A 10,443-nucleotide genomic window follows, 5' to 3' on the forward strand; every position below is an offset into this window, starting at 1 on the left:
TTTCTTACATAAACTCTAAAACTTCTTTATATAGTTTAATCTTGTTTATCTGTGATATACCACTTATCTTTTATTGATTTATAGAAAATTTTATTTCAAAATTTATTCTTTGAATTGAACCAAATTTTCTTCCAACTTTATTATAATTTTATAGCTATTCTTACCTAATTATGTACTTAAGTATCCTCCAAGATTTTTTTTAAAAGAAAATATTTTGCCCTTAACATCAAACAAGCTTTAATTTAAAAACCATGCATGATTTGTTTTGATTTAAAAACTAAATTGATATAACATTATTTATACTAAGTTTAGTACTTTTGGGAAATGTTAGATTTATATATATTCTTTTGAAAAAGATAAACTAATTCCCTCTATTTCAAATTGAAGTTGTTCAAAATCGTTGTACCATCTTCCCTAATGATGTTCATATTGAAACTGTTCGATTTAAAATTTCTTCCTAAGCTTTGAATTAACTCCCTTTATGCTCCATTTCATTGCTTATATATATCCTTGTTTGTTGACGATCTCACGTATTCCTTCAAAACTTTGCGAAATACCATCTTGTGCAATTGCAAACTTGAGTATTCTTCTATTTTCACGCATAAACTTTTCGTGCCGTTTGTCTTTCTCTTCTCATGTTTCGTAATCCTTATAGGCAGTAGTTCTTAGGGACACGATTTGTGCGTACGGAAAGTGAATCTGGTCAGTATACGAAGTTATAAGGAGTTTAATTCTGAGGCGACAAGAGGAAGTGGTCGTACTTTGTTAAGAGTTCTGAACGAATATTGTGCCTATTTGATTTTGGATTTTGAAATTTTTCTTGTGTTAAGTTATTTTATCAACTCTTGCATTACCTAATATATTTTCTTCTATGTTTATGTGATATGATTTTCTTGGATCCTTTAAAATGTTCAAAAGGGGATGTGAAAATAAACTTTTTCTTCATCTTGTATCAATTTTCGAGGGCGAAAATTTTTGTAAGTTGGATAGAATGTAACATCCCGCATTTTTGAAAATCTAAATATAAATAAATTGTGATTTTATCTTATTAAGTTTAAACTTTATAATTTTAAAAATTATTTTATTAGAAATAATTAAATAGACTCGGAGATAATTTTATTTTGAATCAATTAATATTCTTAAGTAATTTTATTATATTGGAATATTTTGTATAATTTTAGTAATTGAAAAATAATAAAGAATTGTACAATTTAATTTAAGTAACTTTTATCCTGAAAAAGTTACGATTTATTTTACTAATTTGATATCTTATTTTATGAAGTAATTAATTAAGAGTAATTAAATTAGTTTTATTAATATTTGGAGTTTAAGTTGATTAATATTCTTATGTAATTTTTATAATTGGTTATTTCATATGCTTTGGAAATAAAATTTAGTAAATAGAAGTATTATATAATTTAATTTAAGTAATTTCTATTATGAATGAATTATGGTTTATTTTATTAGTTTGAGTTTTAGAGATTAATTTATTAGGAATGATTAAATAGATTTTTATAAATACTTAAAGTTTAAGTAATTATATTATAATTAGATATTTTGTAAATTGAAATTAAAGTTTCGGTGATAGAAAAATAATAAAACGTTATATCATTTAATTTAACTAATTAATATTGAGTTTAAACTGTATTTTATAAAAATGTGATTAATATGTTTATTTTATAATTTAAATTAAAAATAATTGTTTGAGCTCATTGATATGCTGATAAATAAAATTTTATGCATTTTGAAAGTAATTTTTATGAAGTAATTTTTATGGTATTATATTTGAATCTTAGATTGTTATTCTATCTCAAATATTTTGTAAAGGTTATTATATTACTCATATACATTATACCTTAACCTTAAATTCCTAATTAAAAACCTAATTCTACCCTAAATTCACAAAACACACGCACAAACAGAATGGGAAAGAAAGGAAACAGGGGAGCTCGAGGGGGGGAAATAGAAAGGGAAAAGAAAGGAAGGGGAAGGAGGGAAGATGGGGAAAATGGAGAACAGGAAGGGAGACAGAGGACGAGGGAGAAGAAGAGAGGGGGAGGAACGACGCTATGGAGCTTGGCGCCGCTGCCGAGCTGCTGTCGCAGAGAAGAAAGGGAGAGGCGAACGTGACCCACGGAGGAGAGGAAGGAGCTGCCGTCGAGCCACGCCCCTTTGCCTTGTTCGTGTATCGCCGTTGCTATTCGCTGAGGGTGAGACGCGAAGAGAAGATGCTGACCCGCACCATCGTGCCTCGCTATCTTCGTCGAGCCTTCATCATTGTCGCTCCCTATTCCCGTTGCCATCAGGGTTTGCTACCGCTGCCATTCAGAGTGACGCAGCAGAGGAGGAGTCGTTCCTCTTCCGCCGCCGTCGCCGGAGACCTTGGTTGCTGCTATTCATATGGGTGAGTTCGTTGTTTCCTAGTTACTGGAGTAACTGTCTATGAATCTTTTGTTGCTTTAGAATGACCTTGTCCCTATCTTTAATGTTCCTGAGTACACTATAGTTGTTGGAATCATTACAGCTGGAACTTGTCACCGGGGGAGAGAAGCGGCTGCACTATCCTCTTCGTTTTGACATTGAACCTCTATTCCTAACCCTGTAACGCTCTTGCTCTTGTTCTATTTGGTATTTTGTTTCTCTATTATGTTCTTATATTAATTATGATAGCCAATATCTCTGTTTTAGTATTATGGTGTTATGCTAAAATTGCCGATATTGCCGTTGCTGCGAGCGTAACTAGAATTGATGCTGCTGCCGCCGTCTCGGTTGCGTTGAAATCGCCGCTGCAGTTGCCAGTTTAGACTAAGCAGGGATTGTTGCGTTAAACTATGCGATTGCGACATCGAGGTAGGGGGTTTAAAACGATTTCAATTTAAGAATGCCTACAAGGTTTATTGAATAACTGCAAATAGATTTAATAGCTGTGAGTAATTGGTTGATTATGTAATTATTGAATTGTGGCTGAAATTGTGATTGGAATGGTTGAGATTGTGATTTGGAATTGTTGATTTGTGATATTGATTGATTATGTGGATTGGGAATTGCTTGATGACTAATTGTTGAGAATTTCTGAATTTTAATGGGTTATGTTGGATTTGTTGCCGTTGAGTTGTTATTTGGTATATTGTAATGTTAATGAACTTGGTTGGTGGTTGATTTGGAATTGGTTTTGAGGGGTTTTGAAGGGTTGGATTTTGAATACTAAATAGATTGCTGAAAAACTAATTTTTGAAATTAAAAGGTGACTTTGGAAGTGAATTAGTTATTCAACGATAATCGAAATGATATAAGAGCAAAGGTTGAGTGAAGTATAATAAAAGTTGTTGTTAGGACTCAATTTTGAGAAGTTTGAATTAATTATAGAACTAGTTATGATTTTTCAAAGTTAAAATGTAAAACTTGATTTTCTGCATTATTTTTAAAGGAAGCCGGAAACTTTGAAAAACTATAACTATTTCTGTGATTACCGGAATTGCGTGGGACCAATTCCAGATTGAGCTTGGGGACATAGGGAACTGGACTGCTGAATTTGAGACTTTTTCACTAAGTTTATGATATATGGTGAATTTTTGAATCATGGATGTCAAAACTGATTTTTCTGCAGAACGTTTAACGCAGCAGCAACTTGATTCCTCTATTGGAGATTTTGCAGTTTGAATTTTGAAATGAAACCAATTTTAAATAAAACTTTATTCCTATTATTTTAATGCCGTAAAATTTCAGAACAATTGGACTTGTAGTTTTAAAGATATGAATTTTTGAAGGATGATGCATTATGCAGAAAAAGCCAGGTTCTGTTTCCTTAAATTAGTAAATTTGGGAGTTTATAACTTTTGATCCTGGATAGATATTGAGATGCAACCAATTGGAGGTGCAAATTAAGTATGCTTAGTATATGTGATTTAAATTTTAGAATTTTCTATGTTTTAATAAGTGAGTTATGGGACTTGGAAGAGGTTGTGTTCAATGATTTGTAAAATAGAATTCTGCAGAAAATTACCTAACTTCCAAGCTACGTAACTCCTTCATTAAAAATGGTATGACCCTGGAACCAATTGAGAAAGAAATTTGGATGAGTTATGTTTAACCACACTAATTTTGAAGGTAGTTGGATTTAATTTGGATTTTATATGAAATTTCAAATGTTGTATGGTGCTGCTGTCTTCTGGTTTTAAAACACTGCAGAACAGTCACGGTTTTGCTTATATTCCTGAAGCTATAGTCAGCGAAAAATTATGATTTTTGATTTAATAGAAAGTTTAATCCGAGACGGTCGCATGGATATAAAGTTTGCGCAATTCCAAATTCATTTGATATTTTAAAAATAAAATGGAAATCAGGCTGCCAAGTTGTGTTGGTAATTATTTTGGATATGGAATTTAAGAAATAGATTTTTTATTATCAAATATATTTGAGAATATATTGCTGTGGCAAATGCTGAAAGAGGCTGATGAATTGTTGAGAAGAAGGAACCCGTAAGGGTGGATAAGTCCTATTTTTAAAGGAGATTATGTCCAAATTTTTATAAAAAATATAAGGACTTAATCAAAATAAATATTCAGGGCTTATTTAATAATAATAACTCCAATGATTCTTTTAAGAAAAGAATATTTGATCTATGAGATTGTTGGTAGGGGCGTGGGTCTAGTCCCGCTTGCTCAGTGTGTAAACCATTATGCAGGGATGGTGGTTTTGTCCCGCCTGCAGTGAGGACGGTGGTTTTATCCCACTCACGTATTGATAAATTGTTCAGCAAGGACGGTGGTTTTATCCCGCTCACGTATTGATAAATGGTTTTATCCCGCTTGTCTATGGAACCTACGGATAAGGATGGTGGTCTAATCCCGCTTATCCGAGTCGGGTCTGGCAACATAACCAACGCGTGAGCTCATGGCCAGTAGGACAGGCATGCATCATATGCATCTATGTGACATTGTTTGGGTGTGTATATTGTAATTGGTTTGCCTAAGTGAATAATTCTGTTAACTGCTAATTGCTATACTTGATATAATTGCTCTGGATTGTGGTGAATTGGGTGCTGGTTGAATTGCTTGGGCCTGAGGCCGTGATTAGATTGTGTTTGAGGTTTAGTAAGTATGAAAGATTGAGCTGGTTCAGCATAGACTTAATGAACCTATGCTTGGAACAGATTAGTCATTCATACGGTCTTGCTATACTTTTAAGATTTTTATAAAGGAAAATATGGGTTTAGAATTTTGGATAATTAACTGATGCTTTATAAGATTTTGGATTTTTGAATGTTATGCAGTTGGTTTTCAAAATAAAAGGTTGACACGGCGAGTAAAGATCACTGCAAATGAAAACAGTTTTTCTTTTAAATACTTTTGAGTGAAATTAACTATTTGCGTTTTATTCTTTACTTTCATGGCATTCTCTACCTCTACTGAGAACATGTGGTTTGGTTCTCACCCCGAAATTTTCCACCCTTTCAGCGACAGCTTTGAAGACGCAATTTGAAGCTGCGAGCGATCAGTAGGCTTTCTTTATGGTCTTAATTGCTTTCATAGAGTCCCCTCGCTATTGTCCTTTGAGATTTTATTTTACATAGAGGGGTAGGTTTAGTATATTGTATTTGAGTTTTATTTGGTCTCTTTTGTATAAGAATTATTATCAATAACATTTATGTGATTATTATTATTTGTGAATGTTTGAATTATGACTTTAATGAAAAAAAAAAACAATTTTCTGGCATTTTCTTAAAACTGGAACGCGAACTCGATACAAAGGCTTGATAATTAAGTAGTTAATACTAGAAAAGGTTACGTAATGTCCTTTCTAGTAGAAATACCCTGACTTAAGCAAGGTATTTTGCTGGACGGGACGTTACAATATGGTATCAGAGCAGTCCTTTGACTTGCAGGGCGGCACTAGCAATCCACTGCAAGAGTCCTTTGACCTGCATGGCGGAGCTAGTTAACTTATTTCTGCTCAACACACTCACTGTAAGAGTCCTTTGACTTACAGGAGCACACACACACTCACTGTAAGAGTCTTTTGACTTATAGGAGTATATGCTAGTTGTGTTTTCTCGATACCTCTGTAAGAGTCCTCTGACTTACAGAATAGCATTATAGCTAAGTATCCCAGGAAAGCAATCTCAGTGGTCATACCACCATCTATCTGACTGCCTTCACGCAGAAGATCATCACATAATCATTCTCATTATCATCATTCATTATCATTCTCATTATTTATCATCACTTTCACATTCTTATGCAGTACCTCTTTCTTTCTCTGTTCAATCATACTATACAAACTTTACATCTTTCACTTTTACAACATCTTAACTCAAACCATTTCTCTATATCAGATTACTCTTTTCTCTTTGTCTTTCTACTCTAATATGATTACTCTTTTCTCTTAATCTATTTACTCTATTATGGTTATTCTGTTCTCTGTATCTCTTTACTCTGCTCTGGTTACTCTTTTTTCTGCTTAACGTATGTATTTAAAGCTTATGTAAATTTCGATATGAATAGTTAGCCTGTCCCAAGTATAGGTTCATTAAGTCTATACTGAAACAGTTTAACTTTTCATATTATACCTAACCCTGGGTGCAACTCAAGAACTAACTATGTTGCTCCTAGTTCGTTTACTAATCTCCGTCTGTTTTTCTGTCATTAAAACTTTACAGACTTTTCTTTGGTGTTTATCTTTTCTTTAACTTTTTATCTTTCATTTATCTTTGCCTCACTAACATGTTATTACGACTTCCTAAGTGTTTTATGAAGGTAGTTGATAAACCACTATTTTATGGTTTATCTTGTGCTCAATTGAGTGGTTTTTATCTACTCTTTACCCACTTATTCATACTATTCGCATGGTTTTACATTTGCCTTCCTAATTATGTGCTTTGATTGAAAACATGCTTCTTTGATCTTATATTTTTTTATTATTAATCCTCTCTTATCACCATTAGATGCCTTGATATGTGTGTTAAGTAATTTCAGAGATTATAGGGCAGGAATGGTTTAGAGGATAGAAAGGAAGCATGCAAAAGTGGAAGGAATACAAGAAGTTGGAGAAATTGCTAAGCTGTCCAGCCTGACCTCTCTGCACTCAAACGGCTATAACTTTAGCTACAGAGGTCCAAACGACGCGGTTCTAGTTGCGTTAGAAAGCTAACCTCCGGAGCTTCGATTTGATATATAATATGATATAGTTTCCCTGAAGCTAAGCGACGCGACCGCGTGATTCATGTGGCCGCATCGCAATGACGGAAATCCAGCGTGGCAAAATTCGAACCCAGCGAATTCTAGACTGTTTTTGACTCAGTTTGCAGCCCAGAAAACACAGATTAGAGGCTATAAAGTGGGGGAATGCATCCATTTAGAGGAGGCTCTCATAATTCATAATTTTAGGAGTATATGTAGTTTTTAGAGAGAGAGGTTCTCTCCTCTCTCTTAGGATTAGGATTTAGGATTTATCTTAGTTTTAGGAGTGACTCTCAATCCAAGGTTCAACGTTCTTTTACTTTATATTTATCTCTTACGTTCAGATACTTTATTGCTTATATTAGTTATGTTGCCTATTTGGCTTATGCTACATTAATGTTATGATTTTCTTAATTAATATTATTTGAGGTATTTCAGATTTAAGATCGCTTTGCTTTTAATTTAATTTAGATATTTTCTTCCTTTTGGCTTTGGTTAAGTAATTGGTAACACTTGAGTTGTCAAACTCAGGAGTGGTTGAAATTGGCAGATTTTGCTTTAGCTAGGATCGCTCTAACACTAGTCTCTCCACAGGAGTTGACTAGGACTTGAGATTTTTCAGTCTTTTCAGCATGAGATTTTTACCATAATTTATAATAAATTAGCAGCCACTAAAACCCCATCTTTTCTACATGATTTCAACACAAATTGAACCCCAATTTAAGCTTAGGGTTTCATTTTTCCAACGGACCCAAGAACATGAACTTTAAAGCTTGAATTTCATCAAATTTCATCAAAATTTCACCAAATTTTCACCAAGAATCAATCATATATGCAACTAATTTTTAGCACAGCCAAATCATACAACATTCACACAACTCAAACACAAATAATCAAGATTAATTTCGTGACACCCTACCTGGTTTTGCTGCTCCTAATTCAGTTAGACTTTCAGGTGGTCCTTTAGCACTTTTTCCTCCTAAATCACATCAAGAACAACTTTAAATCCAAAAACCTTCAGCTAACCAAATCTCTCTCAGCACATTAGGAGGTGATTTATAACCTTATACTTTCTGGAAAGTCACGTTTCTTGGCCCTCAAGTCAAGTTAAGCATGATTCCTAAGGAAGAACATAAAAAAATACATGTTTAAGCATGTTTCCTTGAAAACCAAATTGAAAGGGGAAAGGAACAGCCATCTCACCTTATTTCCAGCCTTGATAAGTTACATGGTTATGTAGAGGAAGAAGAGAGGATCATTTTGGTGAAATCGGAGTTTTGATTTGAGTTTTGGTTCAGCAGAAATCAAGCTTTGAAGATTAAGTGTTCATGAAGTTTTCTCTCTTTTCTCTCCTTTCAATTTCGGCCAAAGGGAGTAAATGACCAGCCTTGGAGTGTCTTGGGGGTGTAAGGTGAGTTGTGATTGGTTGGCTTGGAGGTGGGTTAAAATAATATTAAAATATCTCAGGTGTATGACTACTGAAACTAGATGTATCGAAACACTTGTAAAAACATCTCTAAATTTTATTTTCTGAGCTACTAGCATAAATGACACTAGTAACCTATTTATTATGAGAATAAAACATGTATAATGAGGCCTTAGCATTGCTAAAGTCATCAGAGAGTGCTGGTGCTAAGCTGCACCAGTAAATTGTGAACCCGGTTAAACCGATTTTCTATATTTAACTAAAATAGACCAGGTAACCTTATAATATCATTCAAGCATTTTTTAATACTAATATAATGATAATATTATACTATTATCTCTCTTCTCTCATGAGTCGAGTCCGGTTCATCAAACAGAGACTATTTACAAAAATCAGAATCAAAACTGCCAACCGATACGGTTCAAAAACTAGGTTCTTCGTGAATGCGTTGTCGGGTCCGTCTCAACTAAGGTCCTGAGTTAAAGATAATATAATGACAATGAGGATTGAGATGCTTGATGATACAGAAGAGGTATTCCCTTTACTTATCTTTCGGAGAAATCCGTGTCTTCAGAAATGATCTCGCGTACTCGAAAATTAGCGTTGTTACAATACTTGGTGACTTTACTATACCAAATTCCAATTTACATAGAAGAAGCATCTTAATCCCTGCCATTGGAGTAAACAATTTTGAGCTAAAGCCTCAATTAGTTTCTCTGATGCAACAGAACTGCAAGTTTTATGGACTTCCATCAGAAGATCCGTTTCAGTTCTTAACTGAATTCTTGCAGATCTGTGATACTATTAAGACCAATGGGGTTGACTCTGAGGTCTACAGGCTTATGCTTTTCCCGTTTGCTGTAAGAGACAGAGCTAGAATATGGTTGGATTCTCAACCTAAAGATAGCCTGAACTCTTGGGATAAGCTGGTCACGGCTTTCTTAGCCAAGTTCTTTCCTCCTCAAAAGCTTAGCAAGCTTAGAGTGGATGTTAAATCTTCAAACAGAAAGAAGGTGAATCCCTCTATGAAGCTTGGGAGAGATACAAGTAACTGACCAAAAAGTGTCATTCTGACATGCTTTCAGAATGGACCATCCTGGATATATTCTATGATGGTCTTTCTGAATTATCAAAGATGTCATTGGACCATTCTGGAGGTGGATCCATTCACCTAAAGAAAACGCCTGCAGAAGCTCAGGAACTCATTGACATGGTTACAAATAACCAGTTCATGTACACTTCTGAAAGGAATCCTTTGAGTAATGGGACGCCTTAGAGGAAGGGAGTTCTTGAAATTGATACTCTGAATGCCATATTGGCCCAGAATAAAATATTGACTCAGCAAGTCAATATGATTTCTTAGAGTGTGAATGGATTGCAGGCTGCATCCAACAGTACTCAAGAGGCATCTTCTGAAGAAGAAGCTTATGATCCTGAGAACCCTACAATAGCAGAAGTGAATTACATGGGGGAACCCTATGGAAACACCTATAATCCCTCATGGAGAAATCATCCAAATTTCTCATGGAAGGATCAACAAAAGCCTCAACAAGGCTTTAATAATGGTGGAAGAAACAGGTTCAGCAATAGCAAACCTTTTCCATCATCCATTCAGTAACAGACAGAGAATTCTGAGCAGAATCCATCTAGCTTAGCAAATATAGTCTCTAATCTATCTAAGGCCACATTAAGTTTCATGAATGAAACAAGGTCCTCCATTAGAAATTTGGAGGCACAAGTGGGCCAGCTGAGTAAACGAGTCACTGAAACTCCTCCTAGTACTCTCCCAAGCAATACAGAAGAGAATCCAAAAAGAGAGTGCAAGGCCATTACCTTACT

At 34.4% G+C, this 10,443-nt stretch overlaps 1 protein-coding gene and 1 non-coding gene across 12 annotated transcripts; one reads left to right on the forward strand and one right to left on the reverse strand.

Moving 5' to 3' along the window:
• The first annotated feature begins 1,864 nt into the window (after positions 1-1,864).
• On the forward strand, positions 1,865-7,622 carry LOC112754271 (uncharacterized). 11 transcript variants are annotated; one of them, XR_003178455.3, is made up of 4 exons: positions 1,865-2,404; positions 2,525-2,601; positions 2,689-2,850; positions 5,457-7,622. XR_003178455.3 is itself a non-coding variant. In XM_072220813.1 (4 exons), exons 1-3 carry the CDS (start codon positions 2,000-2,002, stop codon positions 2,802-2,804), a joined length of 543 nt encoding a protein of 180 aa, XP_072076914.1. In that variant the 5' UTR covers positions 1,865-1,999; the 3' UTR covers positions 2,805-2,850; positions 4,685-7,622. The 11 variants fall into 11 exon arrangements, 7 of the variants coding, with proteins under 7 accessions (XP_072076914.1, XP_025657623.1, XP_072076915.1 ...); XR_011874287.1 differs by lacking the exon at positions 5,457-7,622 and adding an exon at positions 4,685-4,824; XM_072220813.1 differs by having other exon boundaries at positions 2,744-2,850; positions 4,685-7,622.
• Positions 7,623-9,578: 1,956 nt separating this feature from the next.
• LOC112761497 (small nucleolar RNA R71) lies at positions 9,579-9,681 on the reverse strand. Its single transcript, XR_003181891.1, has one exon. It is a non-coding gene; the product is annotated as a small nucleolar RNA R71 (small nucleolar RNA).
• Between the last annotated feature and the right edge of the window lie 762 nt (positions 9,682-10,443).

The sequence above is a fragment of the Arachis hypogaea genome, chromosome 16 (genome assembly GCF_003086295.3).
Source record: "Arachis hypogaea cultivar Tifrunner chromosome 16, arahy.Tifrunner.gnm2.J5K5, whole genome shotgun sequence".
In the NCBI taxonomy this organism is placed as follows: domain Eukaryota; kingdom Viridiplantae; phylum Streptophyta; class Magnoliopsida; order Fabales; family Fabaceae; genus Arachis; species Arachis hypogaea.